The 18,451-nt window shown below is 40.1% G+C and overlaps 2 protein-coding genes across 2 annotated transcripts in view; one reads left to right on the top strand and one right to left on the bottom strand.

Annotated features, from left to right (window-relative positions):
• Nucleotides 1-45: 45 nt before the first annotated feature.
• Nucleotides 46-11,703, bottom strand: hsph1 (heat shock 105/110 protein 1). Its single transcript, XM_036536949.1, has 18 exons — nucleotides 11,311-11,703; nucleotides 9,935-9,992; nucleotides 9,463-9,603; nucleotides 8,989-9,111; nucleotides 8,615-8,714; nucleotides 8,379-8,512; nucleotides 8,049-8,293; nucleotides 6,682-6,910; nucleotides 6,195-6,301; nucleotides 5,871-6,004; nucleotides 5,510-5,721; nucleotides 4,320-4,436; nucleotides 3,323-3,460; nucleotides 2,913-3,038; nucleotides 2,273-2,380; nucleotides 1,727-1,846; nucleotides 1,201-1,362; nucleotides 46-998 (listed from the first exon to the last, which is right to left on the bottom strand). The coding sequence occupies exons 1-18, from the start codon at nucleotides 11,415-11,417 to the stop codon at nucleotides 819-821; spliced, it is 2,541 nt and encodes an 846-aa protein (XP_036392842.1). The 5' UTR covers nucleotides 11,418-11,703; the 3' UTR covers nucleotides 46-818.
• An 824-nt stretch (nucleotides 11,704-12,527) lies between these two features.
• b3glcta (beta 3-glucosyltransferase a) overlaps nucleotides 12,528-18,451 on the top strand; it is a 62,292-nt gene continuing 56,368 nt past the window's right edge. The window contains exon 1 of the mRNA XM_036536829.1: nucleotides 12,528-12,659. Within this exon, the coding sequence (XP_036392722.1) occupies nucleotides 12,596-12,659 (64 nt within the window). The 5' untranslated portion in view covers nucleotides 12,528-12,595. The remainder of the gene's footprint in view (nucleotides 12,660-18,451) is intronic.

Genomic DNA, 18,451 nt, shown 5'->3' with positions numbered 1-18,451 from the left:
CTGGCAGCCAGAATCACATGGAGAGTACTGTCCAATATCAGCATTCTGCTCTGCAAAAGACTCTAGTCTTTTGTACTTTTTTTCTCCTGCTTTATTTTGGAGTGAAAATAACACAGTCTTTCCAGCCAGATGAGATAAGCCAAATAACAGAAATTCAGAAGACAGATGACTGGTATTCTCAGAAAACCATTTGCTGTGCAATCTTAAGGAAGCTCTGGAGTGCAAGTACATACAGTAAGAATTTCAATGAACACATTGTACTTAACCATTAAATAACACGCTGAACACCATTTTTGTAGCTAACCATATAGCTAATACAGACATATGTAGCAACAGCTGTAAATAAACTTTAAACTGAGTTCATGTTACCATTTTTATTTGAGCACCGTACACAAAAGAATCACATATTCGGATCAGAAATCATGTTGAATAGCGTGCTGTGGTCAGACCTTGTTTTGCTGTCTACTAATGATGAGGTGAGATCAGTTATACAGCTCCATAGCAGGTTTTCATTTCCAAGTCATAGTGGCAAAACATCACCAACAAAACTAATAAAAAATGTAAAAGATGCTTTGAGCAAGAATAAATACAAAACAAGACAAACTGAAGAGTGCAGAAGAACACTAAAAAAAAATGTTCCCACAAAAGTCTACTGATGACCAGAGCCAAAAAAATGCAGCTTCCTGGCTGTCGAACACAAGATATATACATCTGATTGCCATAGTGATAGCACTGATGCAGTATATATATCACTTGGTAAATCTTTTTCCTTAAAAATCATATCATATATCACGTCCAATTTCCACAGCCGGTATAACTTAATCCAGATCCATGCCAGTTGTGGACTTTTCACCATTCTGTAGGCCCACCTCCTCTTCCACGGCAACATCCTCCGCCTTCTTATAGTTGACTCCCTCTGTCTGCATGGACTCTTCAGCCGGGGACTCCACCCTGGGTTTGGGTTTGTTGACCACAAGCTCACAGACATTCTCCAACTCCTACCAGAGAGGGCAGCAGACACAAATGAATGTCTCAGTCCATTAACCTGCAACACACACTGAAATCTACCCCCCCGCCTGCCCCCACCCCCTTCACCCTTGTTGCTGTTTTTGGGCAGAGCCAAATCACCAATACGTTAACCTCTGGGGATAAATGTATGTGACAGAGTATACTGCGTGCCTAGTCCGTCTCTCCCCTCACCTGAAGCTTCCCTCGGATTTCGGAGCTGCGGACAGCGGGGTCCTGATCCAGGCGAAGTCTGTCCTGGGCGTTGCTCGCGTTGGCCACCCACTCTTGCGTGTCCTTCACGCATCTGGTCACCTTCTCCATGTCCTGCGCATCGATGTGGGTGTAATGCTCGTCCTGTAAAGTGACAGATGGCTTTCAATTACGAGCAGGGGTAATGCAAGAGGACACAGAACGAGGGCATCCATGCGCGGCGGTTTGGCTTGGAGCAGAGGGAGCCGGGTTCAAATCCAGACTGTGTCACAGCTGTTATGCCCCTGAGCACATTTGCCTGAGTACCTAAGCTGTTTTGTGAAAACTGTGAAATGATGCAATATATAAGCAATGTATAGAGTTCTGTATAACTTCATCTACTCAGAAAAATAGATGTGCAATAGACAGAGGTGTAATCCAACAGCTAAAATGTGATTTTGTCAGTGTGTGACAAAAGTTGGGGAAATGAAAAGAAAAAAAAGACAGAGTAGATGATTTTTTTTTTTACCCCATTCTTGAATTCCTCTGTGATTTTCATGTATGTTTGGAGCTTGGATTTGATCTCCTCAAACAGCTTGGGCCTCCACTCCGCTTCTTGGTATCTCTCCTGAACAGGCAGGCCCAGTTTCTGCAGAAGAAACGATGCGGCTTTTACAACAATTAACGCTGCCGTCGGAGCCAAGAATTGCTGCACAGGCTTTCTACATAAAGCAGCAGCCAGTTATTAAACTCTGCACTGAGTACTGCCGAGGGACCTGAGCACTCAAAGCAAACAGAGCATTTATGCTCTTCCCCTCAAGGCTGCCAGTGCCTAGTGTGGAAAGCTGTCAGGACAGCGAATCAGTTAGTGAAGTCATTTAAAATTAACCGTGTTTACACTCCAGAAAGTCAGTACAATAAAATTCCAATACTCTTTTCACTGGATGCACTAATCCCATTAGCTGGCAATCAAAAAATAACGATGACATCACTTTAAAAAAAAAAAATTTCATTCAAGAGTTTCTCCATTTGTCTTCAACAGTCGTGATTTGACTGGTTAACTGCTGATGAATACCTGGATTTCTGCCAGCTTGTCCAGATACACCTGTTTCTCCTGGTCGTCTCCCTCATCGTACAGCCAGTTCTCAGTCAAGGTCAGCAGCTCGGTGAATTTCCCCTGATCCTGAAACACGGACCCACACAATGTGATCGCTCATTTGCTTTAAGAGAATAAAAATATATTTCCCAATATTTTTTTCAATTAATATATATTTTCAGGATCATTGCATGCTGTACTGCTCCCAGCCCTAAAGGCAAGACCCGGGTGTAACACTGAGAGGATGGGCATAGGACAGCAACATATAATGAAACAGTGTAGCATAGTGGTTAAGGAGCAGGACTCGAAAGGTTGGTGGTTCGATTCCCCACTGCTGCTGTACCCTTGGGCAAGATACTTAACCCTGAATTGCCTCAGTAAAATATCCAGCTGTATAAATGGATAACATTGTAAGTCGCTCTGGATAAGAGCGTCTGCTAAATGCCAATAATGTAATAATGTAAGTTAAACTGAAGAGGTGGGTCCACCAAGCACAGACACAATGATGTGATGCCTTCCTGTCCTGTAGGGTCGGAGACAGGAGTACAGCAGTGCTTTCATGGAAAACGTCTGACTTCGCATGCTCTTGAGACTAAAGGCAGTATGAAACGGCAGTTACCTCTGAGGTCAGGTACATCTGATAGGGACCCTCAAGTTTGTGTCGGAAGTAGTACACGTTCTCCTCTAAAGCGTTTTTGGCATTGTTCCGCTCCTTTTCCAGTTTGTCTTGCATTATCATCTTACCCTGTGACAGAAAAAGGAAAACAATTCAAAAGATTCCATTCGCCTCCTAAAAAACATACTGTAGATACTGATTCACAGTTATGTCAATGCAGAAAGACAGAAAAAAAACACAAACATGGATTCAAATATTGGAAATGTTACACACTGCAATTTGAGAAAAAAAAAAAGATTGTTTTACTGGCAGACTGTATTTTGGACTCAAATCCCACTTTATGAGAAGGTGATTAGCCAATTAGGATCAGTGAAACAGCCCGCATGGTATTCTATTTTGAGATCCAACAGTACCTCCTGCTCTGTGAACAAGTTTAGATGGTCCTTTCCAAGCTGATGCGTTAGTTTGGCCTCGATGGGCAGTCCTACGTGCATGACCTTCATCTTGGGCTTTTTGGCATCAGGTGGATGGTGGGTATTCAATTCTAAATTCTGTTGCATAAAGGAAGAAAAAAGGAAAAAAAACAGAATTTTTATACAATCCTTATGCTAGTGTACCTAAACATTAAAAACCTTCACTCAATCAGTCATTCTGGGGAGTGCCACTGGTCTGTGTAGGGGAAAAAAAACAAAACATAACACAATGAGTTGTATGCAAACAGCTTTACCATGTTATTCCAGTGATCAAAAGCTAATAACAAGGAACGGAAAACTACTAGGCATAGGTAGAAATGTGCAAAAGCACAGTCTTTGACAAGGCTAATGTTGAACACATTTACATGTTGAGATGTATTTGTATTTGTACATTAAATATACAGTTGGATTAATTTTTTTCCAAATTTCAAAACATCAGTAACAAAAACTACAAAATGCAAAATTTTAGGTAATGCAATGCAGAATTCATAATTGCTAAAGAATTGGGCATGAAAAAATAAAAAGGTATCCATTTCTCACAGGACTATTATAGCTGATGCTGCTACTTTTTTGCGCCAAGAGCTGTTCTGATGTTACATCATTTACAGTCAGCTGTCATTGACACACCCAGTATCACCGAATATGTAAATGACAGCAATAACACTCTATCTACGCTTGGTAACATCAGGGAATTGTTTTTTCTGCATCGCTGATCTTTGAAATGATGGAAAATCATGACCTTGGAGGCTAGATGCTTGGTAACAGTTATGTGCATACACCCTAGTATATGTATTGCAACAGATCCTCTCATATCTCACAGTCATTCTGGGATCAAGGTGGATCAAATGCAATGACCACATCTCATCTCACACACGCACATAGACCATTAGCATGAGCAGGCTAACAAGAAGAGATATACGAGTCGCGCAGGACTTACACTTTCTGGATTGGAATGGCTGTTTTCCCCATCAATGGGGGGGGACTGTGGAGTTGGCTGGTTTTCTGTATCTACTGAAGGCAGGGTATCACCATCTTTTTTCTCATGTGTCTTGTCCTGGAATCAAAGTCCCAGGACAAGCGAACATTTAATTTGGTACCGATCTACGTTTTTTTTTTTCCTCAATCATACATGACTTGTAGAATACTGACATTAATCCTAAATTATAAACTTCTTTTTTACTAATACAATAATAAAAAATATCCTGTGAATATTTGGACGTGTTCAGATATTTGGAAGTTACACCAGAAAATGTGCTGGAAAGCCAGGTGGACACACTTAAAACTTTGCAAAAAAGTCTTAATGTACAGTGGGACGAAATTGTCAAATAAAGATTTAGGAGATTATTCTATAATACATATTGACTTTTGCAGAAGAATTATATTTCAAGGCATGCTTAACTTTCATTTATCTTCCAAATAACAGACTTAAAAAACAAGGAGCCAAAGCAAGAAATTCTATGCAAAATGCAAATTATGGTACTTCCATAATGTACAGAATATTTCTCCTGTAAAGTGCAAACACATTTAAAATATCATGTCACACAAGAACAGGGAATGTAATTTCATGGGAGAATTTGAAGCTGTTATATCCCTTTTTTCTAACCCTGAAAAGGGCAATGAACCATGCCCCAGCTGCTTTTGTTTCAGCTCACCAGTTATCTGAAATAAGTCACTGTATTTGATTCTGCAGCATTCCTCCTGACACATTAATGGAAATGAAAAATGCCACTGCATTCATCATTTGTAGCTGACATTTCCTGAATAGATTATAAAGCATTGCTGATGACATATGGTTCCATAGTACAAAACAGCAATGTAATCATAATATGAGATGCATGTGCAGCAGTCTCCAGCAGAGCTTCCTCCCCTGGTCCTGGAGTAGTCCTGTTCCTGTGGATTTTTCAATCATGCCCACTGTAATAATTACATCCCTATCAAACAGTTATTTAGTGCCTTAGAAGCCAGTACTGTAAAACTATCAGTTTGTTGTTATTTTATTCCAATCGTGAATTTGGGGTCAGGTAGGATTCACCCAACTATATAATAGACTCCAGAGACGCCTCTTGTTACACCCTATGGGGAAAGAGCTTCCCTTGTCATGTTTAAAGACATCTATGAGTAGCTTACCTGTCCATCGAGGTCATCAACACCATCTTGTGAGTTTCCCTCTTCGAGCATGTCTTCAATTGTGTTGGCCTTGTGGTCCTCTGCCTTCACTTTGTGCAGCATGGCAGCGGAGCACACGCTGACAATGCCGTTTGCGTTCACACGCACTTTCACCTTAACCTTTGACCTTTCCCCATCCTCCTGAGGAGATACATTCTGCACTGAAAATTCACCTGAACGACACAAAAAAGAGTGAAATGAGTTAGAAGACTACAATGTGCATTCTCTGCGTACATACTGACAAAACAGTCAGATGGTGGGGGGGGGGGGGGGGGGATGAAAATCAAAAAATAAATCTGTCATCTGTTTAAGTGATCCTTACCAATCTTGGCTTCAGGGTATGGCAGCGACGCTGGGTCTGAATAAAAGGCTTCGAGTACAAAAGGACTTTTCCTGTAGAACGTGATAACTTTGGAGAACGGAGACGCGTGATTCTTGCAAAAGACTTCGTGACATCTGCGGGGAGAACAAAGACATCCTTTCTCGTACAAACATCTTGACATTACAGAGAGAGTAGCGGTAAGACAAAAGGAAAAGCAAACAAACAGATGCACCCTGGAATCCCAAAAGAGATGTCTGAAATTATGCAAAGCAGCCTTCCTCAGTCTGCTCGCTGGATCTGCACTAGTTGCGGTGATAATCTTACCCTTTTGGCTCATCGGCCTCGCTGCTCCAGGAGAGTGACACTGGGAAAGGCATGACATCAGTGATGGAGAACTCTCTCACTTTAAATGCCGGGGAGAGAATGGCACACTGCAGGGGTGAGGAGGAGGACAGCACTGAATTAGTGTTGATTTTCCCTTTCATTTAGTGTGCTGCTTATTTTGGGCTTTACTTTCTTTTACCAATTATCAAATAACATAAGAAACATGACTTTCCATGTTTTATATTAATCACAAAGCCGGATTAAATGAAACTGCCCTTGTTATTTTTATACTTTATAACTAATCGAAATATCAGCAGAACTACCAATAATGATAATACTGTTAATACTAATAGTACTAATAATAGTCAATCTCGTCAATCATTTTTCACAGTTTATTGTGTTGTCTAGCTCACTCCTCAGCATAATTCTTTTTCCTGAATATAGTCACTGGAAGGAAAGGCCCCCCCCCTCCCCCCCCGGAGCTCACCTGCAGGGCGCAGCCCCTGGCCACCGCCTCATCAGCGTTGAGCGTCGTGCTGACCTCCTTCCCGAAGAACTTGGCGATCTTCACCTTGACGGCAGGTATGCGGGTGGCCCCGCCCACAATCTCCACAGCGGTAATGTCTGCAAGCTGCAGCTGAGCCTGCTCCATCACCGCCACCAGGGGGACAGTGACTCGCTCTATCAGATCTGCACACAGCTCCTCAAACTGGGCCCTGCAAGTGAATGCATCAGAGCACAGTCAGCACTGCTCCTCAGGGTGCTTTCACACTAGAGCTTTTGGTGCAGACCCGAGTCCGCTTGAGCCGTTAGTTCGGTTCGTTTTGTTGACGTGAAAGCTGTTTTCCGAACTCGGGTGCGCACCAAGGGACCGTACCCGAGTCCTCCAGAAAACGTGGGTCTGGGGTACGGTTCACCTGAACTCCAGTGCGGTTCCAGTGTGGTTTGGTGTGAACGCTATCCGATATAAAACCAGGAAGTAGACGCTATTGATGACGTGACATTGGTAAATAAAAGCTGCACGTTCCTTACGTGTTGATGGTGTAAACGGACCAGGGTTCCCAACCAAAAAATGTAATGTGAAAGGAGACCAGCGGGAACAGGGGGAGGGGGGAATAATCGCACTCAGGTTCAGACCAGCAAAACGGACCAAGTGTGAAAACAGCCTCAAGGCCAGTTTAGACCAAAGAAAGACAAGACTACTGAGTTTTCATTCAAAAAAATCAGTTCAATGGCTGCATTTAAAACTAGGTCAGCCGACACTAGAGTTGAGAGTACATAATTTATTAAGAATGAGTCTATGTGTTGGCAGGTGGAAGCCTGCAGATGATTCCTATTCTGGCTGTCATTATAAATGATTGTTACAATTAATCCATTTCTAAATTATTCTATTACATGAACCATATGAATAGCTACATATTTTAAAATGAGGTACTTACACAGGGCTTTGGTCACTATTTTTAGCAGTTTTTACCAAAGAGAAAGAGAAACTGTATTGTTGTCAAGCTCACAGTGTGGTTATTGAAAAGCGAGGTAGAGTCATTCTGGTCTTTGAGTATGGACTCAAAATCTGATATACTCAACTCAGAGATACTCAGTGGAGGCAGCAAATATTCTAACACTTGGTAATCCACACTTGCCCAATTTTATTCTAAAACTGTCTCATCACCCTGGTAACTGTTTGATCTGACATAGTCCTAAGGCATGTGCCAAGAAATGGTCCAGAAATTTCTACCGCAACACTTTGGAATGTGAGGAGGCATTACAATAAAATTCCCACAGAAGTTAAAGCCTTCTGTGAAAAACAAATGCAGCCCTGGGATGAATAATTCTCATTTGGACAGCCACTGGTACCTGTTCATCTTCCCAGACACATCCTTGTCATCCATGAAACACTCAATGTTGAGGGGGATGTCAGTGGAGTTGCTGCTCATCAGTTTCTTAAGCTTCTCACACTCCTGCTGGAGTCGTAGCAGAGCTCGAACCCGTGACTTCACGTCCAGCTTGTACCTGGATTTAAACTCAGCACAGAAGTGCTCCACTAGCCTCTGATCAAAGTCCCGTCCACCCAAGTATGGATCAAACGCTGTGGCTAGCATCTGCAGAAGTCCAGAGAAGGAAACTCAGATGCTTCCCAACATGAAATTGCTGAAATAATCACATATAAATTCAACGAGTATTTACCTTTAGTTTTCCCTTGTTGAATGCACAAACAGACACTTGAAAGGCAGAGTGACCCATATCCACAAAAACAACATTCTTAGGCTTTTCCTCTGGGGGCGGAAGGTCCTGTTTGTATATTCCATAATTCAAGGCAACTAAAAGGGGGGGAAAGAAGTGGCGTAATTATTTTGTCTAAATTGTTTTTTAAAAATGCCATATTTATGCAAGAAACCAGTCCTTCTTTTATCTCTGCATACCTGCTGTAGTGTCATTCATAAGCTTCAAGCAGTTCAAGCCAGCGATCTGGGCAGCGTCCAACACAGACCTCCTTTCTGCATCAGTGAAGAATGACGGGATCTAAACAAATGATTGGTAAGGCAAAAACACAACCACAAAAAAAAAAAGAAAATGTTTGAGACACATCCAAACAGCTGAATTGCAGATTCACTGTCTCACTTCCAGCAGAAAAAAAAAACAAATCTGTCACTTAAATATGAAAGGGTTGCCAAATCTGTTAGCTGTGAGAAGGAAGACAGATTGATTCTGCCTTGTTGTTGCTGCTGAATTGACAATTAGAATCTTAGAACTGTCTATGGGCCTTCCGTGCAGCTATGAAAAGGCCCACACTTACAGAGATGACACAGTCGAGCACTTTCTTCTGCAGGTTAGCCTCAGCGACCTCCTTCATCTTGGTCAGGAGCATGGCACTGACCTGCTCAATGCTGAACTGGTGCTCTTCATCCATGTACATGACCTGAACGGGAAGAGTACAATTCACAGTTTAGGAAAATATGGCAGACATATCTTTGGAGTAGCCCCTAGATCTTTAACGAAGGTACTGTAAGTGCATGAAGACCACAAATACCATACTAATATGGTACATAATAGATTAATATGTGTGTTTGTGCGTGCACGCTTGCACATGTGCGTATAACATGTAGAACAACAACATCATAGTGGTAAACATTCTGGTAAAAGTTATCTTTATACATGTAACCACCTTCATGAGGTTTCAAAAACCCAGTGCTTAAACTACATAATTTCCTGATATGGAAATAACTGTCAAGAAGAGTGTAAGTTTAGTCCATACAATGAATCAGTCTACCTTGGCTCCAACTCTATCATCTTGCATGGGCACCAGTTCATAGGGCAGGTTAGCCCTCTCACTTTGGATGATGGGGTCCTGAAATGATCTGCCATGCAATCTCTTGAAGCTGAACACTGTGTTCTTGGCATTGGTTATCAGCTACAAAAAGACAACATAAAACAGTAAAAGAGGCGTCCAGCTAAAGCACTATGTGTGTTATTTTCATGTGTCAAGTCAAATTGAATAATGCACATTATTATTATTCATTACTTTAATAAACAATACTAGAGGACCAGTGCTGTATGACAATAGGAGACATTAGGACAAATGTTAAAGGAGGTCTCATTCCATTTAAATATACTGAAATATAGAGGTCCAATTAATGCAATCAAACTCGAGCACAAAATAAACAGATAAAAACGAAAAAGAAACCAGTAATATTGATTATGTGTTAAATGCAATACATGTAAACAGAGGTAGCGATGTTTACCTGATTTTTTGCCGCGTTGCCAATAGTTCTGTTTTTTGGGCCAAATGACACGACAGCTCTGCGGTTATTAAAAGAAAATACATGATCACTATGATTTGCAAAACGACACTTCCTAAATGCAGCCTAGCATTGAACTGACTGTATCGCTAAGTAGCCTACTTCAACTTCTTTCTAGAACTGTCCTGACACTTCTTAACTGAACAGAATAAAATTATTTCATCCTCAGCACTACAAACTGTTAAAAAAAAATTGGTCCCAAACACTCTTAACCTTCTAGAATAATCTTTTAAGTACTACTGTAATCTTAATATTAGTAGCAAAAACTTAGTCTACCATGACATGCGACATTTTATACAACAGTGAAGCACGGTCTCTCAATGCAAGAGATTATCATAATCCAAATTTAAAAGAATGATGTAAGAGTATTCTCTGTGTTGCCTTGCCTTTGGTATTAAGTTACCCTATACACTACATCTTAAAATATAATGTCTCGATATTCCATTAATAGATGGTCGTTGGGAGCTAAGAGCTATGCATTGGATCATTTAACTAGCTCTGTAATAGATCTTATGTATATTTAGCTTTGATATCAATTCGTGTGTGATAATTATTTTAAGCGTGACTGTACCACCCTTCCAGACATACTAGATAGTAGCTAGGGATGAGATCTGCACTTTCACTCTCAAATAGGCCCTAATCACGTTAGTCTAGATTACCTCTATGGCATGAAATAACAGTAAAATTATGAGACGAAAGGCCCAAAAGCTAGCGTTTTTATTTCATGCGTTAAGAACTCGATCTACATGGCACGCTTTATTGAGAAAAAAAAAAATCAGCTTGGCTGCTGCAGATACGACCATCCCATCTTTTCCAGAATGCAAAAATGCCACAATGGTATAGCTAACTCTACCAACACTGACTATCTCTAATCCTGAAAATTACTATCGCTTCCCACACCCAATTAATATTATTATTATTGACAATGACAATAAAATAGCTAGCAACAGCAATATGACGTTAACTACGTAGCGTTACACAGTTAAGAGAGTGATATCACTTTTATTATTATCAACATAATATTAATGTATATCGATATGTTAATGATTTATTGCTGTTATTAGTGGTTATTATCATTTACTACGGCCAGTTTATTTTAACAGTAGACAGCTCTCTAGGTAGCTAGATAAATACGGTTTAAAATAATGATCTAAATCATGCTTTGCCATCTTAGAGCGTTATTGTAAAATATGTGTAAGATATGTTGTCACCTGGTTAACTGACTATTCTAAACGTGTAAAAATAACATCAGCATCACAGCTTGGTAACGTTAGCAATAGCGATTTTAGCTAGGTTGATAACTAATGCAGTTTACTTACGGAGTGCATCTGTCCGTGAATTCATTTGTCACCGTTTCAATTCCTCCGCCTCTGGCAACGGCGATGTAGCTGTTTTGAAATCCAACATCAAACCCCACAACAGACATTTTTATATTCCAACTGTACGAGACTAGCTAAATTAGCTATCTCGCTAATCGCTCATTCAAACTGTCACTGCAAAAGGAGATGGTGACGGTAGCCTAGCTCTGTATGCTAGCTTGTTACACCTGCTTGTTTCTTTTCCAACCCCCTCTCCCCTTTAAACCGAGGGACCGCTGGCGTTTTCTTTCTATCTAAGCTATTTATATCGCGGTCTGTGAACTTTCTGGAAAGTTCCCCATCTTTACAGAATAAACTGGGCCCGCTGTAAATTAGCTAAGCATCCGCTACTCAATTTCCAGATCTTTCTGGGCAGTGAGAAAACTAGGCGGCTACGCAAGACGCGTACGTTTTGTCACGTTGTTGCCCTGGCAACATGACGCCAAGGACACCGACGGTTAGCTCGCTAGCAGGCAAACTAGCTAATTTTGCGCCCCGCATATTCGATGCGTTTTGACAGACTCGGAATAAAAAACAGTTACATAACAAACGACATAACAGGAAGCAATAAATCAGGCTTTAAAATATTTTTTACATGTAGTTTGTTTTTAGCGAATTCACTGACATTTGGAGAGGACTGGAAGTGCAGCATGGCGGAAGATGGCTGTGGGTGTGTGGCGGTGGTTTTCTACATGAACCAGTCCGCTGGCACTAGTGTTATTTCGTATAACCAGCGTAAATTACAAACTCAGTTTGAGATTCCTCCATCAGTGGAAACCTATAGCTAGCTAGTAAGATTCTTGATTTGATTAGTTTTATCCCTTTCGTAGGTGGGCCGTCGCGGTGCTACAAATTAGTCTACATTATTGTTACAGCCGCCTGCAAATTATAATGAATCATCTGATACAAATCAATAAATGATAATAATACGACCGTAAGTCACGACTGCACACCAATGCTTTAGCTGATTAATTACAATTCATTGTGATTAAGTCAACTCTATGTGTCATTTGCCAGCTAGCGAGGTAGTTCTTTGACTTGCTCCATATTATATAATTAAATAGTTTTACCTTGTTTGACCACAAGAGGGCGCGCCAGAACCATCTCTGGCGAAAATGGAGATTCCTCAATCCAGTACTCCGTCAGAGTCGGTGGGTTAGTGAAAACATTCTGCAAAACACTGCCGACACCATCTCTTATCGGAAGCCGACAATTCAGTGCCACGCTTGCATTGCAGGCTCGTACAATGCAACCTTACAACTCTCCTTTTGGAAACAAAGTGGCGTTTTTGGTCTTTTTCCTGTCGTGCTGTATTTATTCAGCTGCATTTTCATTGAAATATGTTCATGTTTGTTTGAGTGCCAAGTCATTAATCACCGAGATTTTATGTGATGACAGATCAGCTAGAATAGTTTTGGACTTTCTTGACAGTAGAGGACTCAATGAAATTCGGCTAAGGAGAGGGGTGGGGAGACTGTCGGATTGACGATTCATAGCCAAAGAATTAGAAGCTGACGGCGAAAGTCGATTGTTGAGAGGTTTTGGATGTAAGGCAGGCCTTTGTAGAGTTCTTAAGATTTTGGATGAGTTTATGATTAGAGCTTAACCAAAGTTTGTAACTCGTTAGCATCGATGTGTTTTAACGGGAAGTTAGCTGAGCAAACGTTACTTCATGCAGATTCACAGTTGCAAGGGGGAAACAAGAACAGTAGCTGGCTGTGTCTCAGTACAGTTACTGCAAAAAACTTCACCAGTGGATCGAAAATGTCGTTGAACAGAAAACTACCGGCGTAAGGATTGCTTAAGCGAAGAAGTAACTTGTTTAACTGTCAAGTTGCATTGACTAGCAAGCTGGTTAGATTATATTTTAGATGAAATTATCATGTACAGTGTGCTTGTTGGCGAAAGCGTGCGAGGCGGTGGTTGATCGCGCGGTAGCTCTGTGAAGAGGCATTTGGAATGGCATGCCCTCGCTGTACTTACATTTGGGTTACTCAGATCCAATGAACGCAGTCATAGAGGAAATTTTTTGTTGCTGACATAACGGATTCCCGTATAGCATTGTAACTTTATTTCTCTTTAATTTGTCCCTGTGTCATCAAACAATTGACAGTTAGAATAGCAACCAGTTTGCCTGTTTGCATTGCATGTCAGGACTTCAGTAAATAAACGACAATATTTTCCTTGTTAATTGATTTTACTGCGAAGGATGTTTAAATGTTTCTAAACATGCAGTTGTAAATTATAGCTCATGGTATGAAAGGAGGTGGGGGGAGATTTAGAAATTCCTTGCTTAGTGAGGTCCATGTAGTAGTGTGAATGACAATTTAATTAAATTTCCTTTCATGCGTGACTCAAGTGAGAATCACCAGCGGTTTACAGGTGTAGGCGCTTTTTTCGACGCTACCAATTTTCAAAAGACATATGTAACTGATTCTTTTCCCTATTTGTAATAGTGATGCCTAAGGCGTGTGTTGCTGACACCTATCTTCTAGGTACTGTATGCATAGAATTTACCATGGTCAGGCATACGTGTAGTGTGTTTCTATTCTAAGTAAGAAACCCAAAATATGGGAAATGTTACAGTGCTATTCTTTTTAAAAATGGATCTATAGCCCTCATTGTTCAAGTTCTTGAGAATTAAACAATTTTTTGGTTTATGTTTTTGCACTTGCTTTGAGGTGAAGCTCTGTCATGAATATGGCATTCACTGTATGTTTTACCCACACACGCGCACACGCACACACACACACACACACACACACACACACACACACACACACACACACACACACACACACACACGAAATATGTGCTCTTTGAGCCATTATGATCCTTACTCCACCATTCACAGTTAGGTTGTTTTGAACATTTCAGACTCTCCTTTGATTCATAAAACCTTAAAACATTTTGCATTGTAGCTCATGAGGACTCAGAAGCTTCTGCCATTCTGAAATTATATAACCTTACTGTTTCCCTTTTCCATTATAGTGAAAAGGAAATGGTGCTTAATTTCCTTTATGGAACAAAAAAAGCATTGTCTGGTTTTATTCTGTATTGGCAATTGGCTGTTTTCAGGCAGATATTGGGTGGCATACAGAGCATCAGACATATGTTCCATTAAAAATGAAAGCAAGAAGCTAATTCTGGTATGTGCGAACAGGCAATATAGTCATCCAAACGACTGCTGAACTTAAAATATTCATTGTATTGCAATAAAGTAGGATATGACAGTGACAGCAGGCAGTGAAAACTAGGCTTTTCAAATAGTCTGCCATATGACTGGTATTTCAGTCTCCTTGTATTAATAACATAACTGTTAGTCTCTAATCATTGTCGTTCATCTTTTATGTTTTATTCACAGTATACTCTTCATGTGAGTTGCGTTTACGTAGAGAGCAGAAGCTAGGAAATACTCCTGATGGCAAATTTTAAAATAGTGTATGTGTGTAACTTTGGGAATATGTGGAAACACCTTTTATTTTCAAACCCTGTATGTGATAATAAATCTTATTATTCGAGCTTGGGAAAGGAAAGTGAGCAGAAGTTTACGTAATTCTTTTTTTCCCCCATTTTTTACCCAACCGCTTTTGAATGGTGATTGAATATGACACTCACCTCACCACGACATCCTCTGTGACTGAGTGGGAGCTCAGGGGGAAGGCATATGCAGTCCTCCAATACACATGCAAGCCCTTTGACACTACAAGCCCCACAGTGCACCAGGGGACAGACACTGAACAGACGATAGGCACGTCCCCAGATGCTATATGAGTACTTCAGAGGTTCTTGAGCCAGTTGCAAGGGGCTAGCAGTGTGACAACTGAATGCCATGTCAAACCCATTTCTGAGTGGCTCTGAGCAAATCCCTTTACTGTCTGAGCTACTCGGAAGCCAAGTGCCTCATTGGTAATTGATGGGGATGTCACCTTTAACCTCAGTGTCAGATGAATACCCACTATCTCTCTTGAGGCTGATTAATTTTTCAGTCACTCAGTTCATTCCTTACAAATGTGTCTGACTCCTCAGCTTTTAAAGTCATGTCTACAATATGCATACCAAGTCAGAAGTTCACAAAACAAATATGTCAGTGAACATTCACTGACGGATTTCTAATTAATTTCAAGTGGTGTTTCATTCGTAAGTAAGTAAGTGAAATCATGAGGTATCGTTACAAAGTTTATAGCAATGTTTTATGTGGAAAAATTGTCTAGTAGGGTAAATGTTATATATAATGTGTGTGTGGGTGTGTACGTAGTTTGACTCAAATTGGCTTTATGTCTTTAGTTTCCTAAAAAGCCTTTGATAAAGTGCCACATTATGAGACTTCTTTTTACTAAAGTGAAATGTGTTGGAATTAAAAATTAAAGAGGCTAGCCCCTGATGGAGCCATAACTGGCTTCTGCACAGAATCCTGAGTAGTAATAAGGGAGGTGGCATCTGAACAGACTAGCATAGGAAGTGTCCCTCAGGGATCCAAATGGGTACCTCTGCTTTTTGCTCTGTACAGGTATACCTTAATTAACCAGTAGATTTGTTCTGTAGGGTCACGTCCTCCGTAGAAATTTCATTACCCGAGATATGAATAACATTACAGGAACTCAAAAAATGCGGGTTTCTAGCAAAATGTCATTAAAATAAATTACATCAAATGTGCCTTTAACACAACACATGGAACATACATTAATTAACAAGCATTAGCACCCGCTAGCACTGTAATTGCCACTCCTTAGCCCTGACTCTTAGTGCTGCACTGATTTTTTCATGATTTTAAAGGGTTTTTAAAGCGTTGGGAACCAGAATTAACACACCACTTGTCATTGCTCCCAAGGCTACCCCTCTTATGTTCTGCATTTATTTACATTTCATCTTTTACCCAGAAATGCTACCTGCAGTCACACTGGCTATTTGGATGCCATAGTTAAGACGCTGTGCTGCATTACTGCCGTTTGTGAGATGTGAACAGGGAGACATGAGAGAGGGGCCGTGTACATAGAAGAGAAACCTGCAAACTTTAATGCGGCTTTTTTGATATCATAATGTAATTTTGTAGTGCAAAGTCAATGAACAACATTTACTTATAAAAAGCAAAAAAGAAAGTGGTTTTAAAAAAAATTAAATGCCACTTCTTTGTTGTATAGGAGCTTTGTTCCCAGAGGCCTCAGTAACTGACATTTACCTGTGCATGAATGACATTAATAAGGGCATTGGGAGCAAAGCAGTAATTTTTTTGCCACTGATGCCTATCTCAAAATTGCTGAAGGAATGTGATCTAGGGATGTGCAGACATCTGTCAAGTGAATTTTAATATTACCATATGTAAAGTTGTACATGCTGGCAGTAAAAAAATACACAGTAACAGTAATAGGGCTGTTTATTTATTTAATTATCTTTACAGTAGTGTTTATGTATTATAAGTCAATCATTGTGAAAATATGCTCTCAGTAACACTGAATAGTGATTTTTTCCTGTCATTAAACAATATTCTCCTCTTGCTTCATTACGGTGTTAAATTTTCATGGTAATGCCATGTCAATTTTGAAGTGATAAGCATCCAAGCAGGACTTGGTTGTTTCCGATGGCAACCTCCAAAGCTTCTGGAAACATCCTGATATACACTTTTATGTATCTCTAAACATTGTTGCCTGCATTCCCATCAGGTTTGCTTTAAACCATTATGTATATAACCCTTAATCTGTTTAGTCTCGGTAAAATGAGGATGAGGGGATTTGATTGAAGTGTTTGAAATTTTAAAGGGGATTATTCAGGTGGACTGCTGGACTGCAGAGACTATTTGAAGCTAAGTTCTGTGAACATCAGATGGCACACGAAATTAATTCAAAGTAAATTTCACACTTATACTAGAAAGTATTTCATTTTGCAGGAAGATGGAAAAAATGTATAGAATAGCTTGCCTGGATTTATAGTAAAGTTAGGGACTTCAGGATCCTACAAGACCAGACTAGACACAGTGATAAATTCACTGATTATGAGCGCATGAGAAGTTGGACTGAATGGCCTTTTCTCATAATCCTTGTATTCTTGTGTCTATTAAAGAACTTACTTTTGATGTTTCCAAACAGTGGGCACAGTAACTTTGCAAAAACGTTTTTGCCATTGAATCTCTCCAGAAATGACTGACAGGTTTCAGATTCTTAAAAATGTTGTTTTTTTTTAGTTGCGGTAAAAGAAAGAAGCCTGCTGTTTTTCAAAATAGATGTTTTTCTTTTCTTCTATTCCCTCATAAATTCTGAAGGAAGAGATGCAAGTGTTAAAGATACTAAAAGAGAATGCAGACTATGGGAAAAAAAATACTGATGGAGAATTTCCAAAAACAGAACTGGGACCTGGCGGGGAGTCTTTGATATTATCAGTATGACAGAAAATTCTAGAAAGACTGACACACCAGTACAACCAGTGTTACTAGAATGAATCCAATTACAAGACACACCCCACATCCCATGAGGTACATTGCATCCAATGATAATCAAAATCAGGACATTTAAGTGAAAACAGTAAAGTCCTAATACTGCAGGAAGTACAAACACAGCTTTTCAGATGTCAAGTCCAATTTCAAGGTTTTCGGCTCCTTAATTATAGACATCTGAAATTGTATTTGAATTGATCAAGTACATGGCCTGGATTTTCTGTGCACTATGTGGTACAGTACAATATTAGACACTCTTTGTGAAAGAGGGTGAGGAAGAAAGTAGAAATGATGAAAGAAACTTCTTGCTAACACAGGGCAAGGCTCTTGATTTAGAAGGCTCTCATGAGACAGGTCTCATTCAATGCTAGGAAATAAAAAAAAATGTTATGAGAGAGCAGGTCCTGCCTTTTTAATCAAAAACGAGATCTGATGACTGTTTCAGCATTAGATGGTGGAGCTGACTTAAATCGCATTTTCTGCCTTACTGTGAGGTTTTGTATTAATTACTGGTGACACTGACCTACTTTCAGAGCAACAACACCTGACTAGATTTTCCAAAAGCTGTGCAATTTGTTTCTTTCTCGCTTTGTCTGAGAGGCATTTGTAGCCAAACTCCACTCGCAGTCTTGCAAGGATGTCAAGTCGTTGGGGTCCTCCTGATGCATTTATAAT

Source organism: Megalops cyprinoides, chromosome 9 (genome assembly GCF_013368585.1).
Source record: "Megalops cyprinoides isolate fMegCyp1 chromosome 9, fMegCyp1.pri, whole genome shotgun sequence".
Classification (NCBI taxonomy): domain Eukaryota; kingdom Metazoa; phylum Chordata; class Actinopteri; order Elopiformes; family Megalopidae; genus Megalops; species Megalops cyprinoides.
The sequence above is the reverse complement of the archived record's forward strand: the minus strand, read 5'-3'. Positions and strand labels throughout refer to the sequence as shown.

Bases quoted from the DNA above. Each gene is read 5' to 3' on its own strand.
- hsph1 (XM_036536949.1), bottom strand. From the start codon at position 11,417: ATGTCTGTTGTGGGGTTTGATGTTGGATTTCAAAACAGCTACATCGCC. The intron at 9,112-9,462 runs GTAGACTGATTC...CTTCCCGTTCAG, and splicing joins ATGATAGAGTTGGAGCCAAG to GTCATGTACATGGATGAAGA. The intron at 5,722-5,870 runs GTAAGGATCACT...TGTGTCGTTCAG, and splicing joins ATACCCTGAAGCCAAGATTG to GTGAATTTTCAGTGCAGAAT.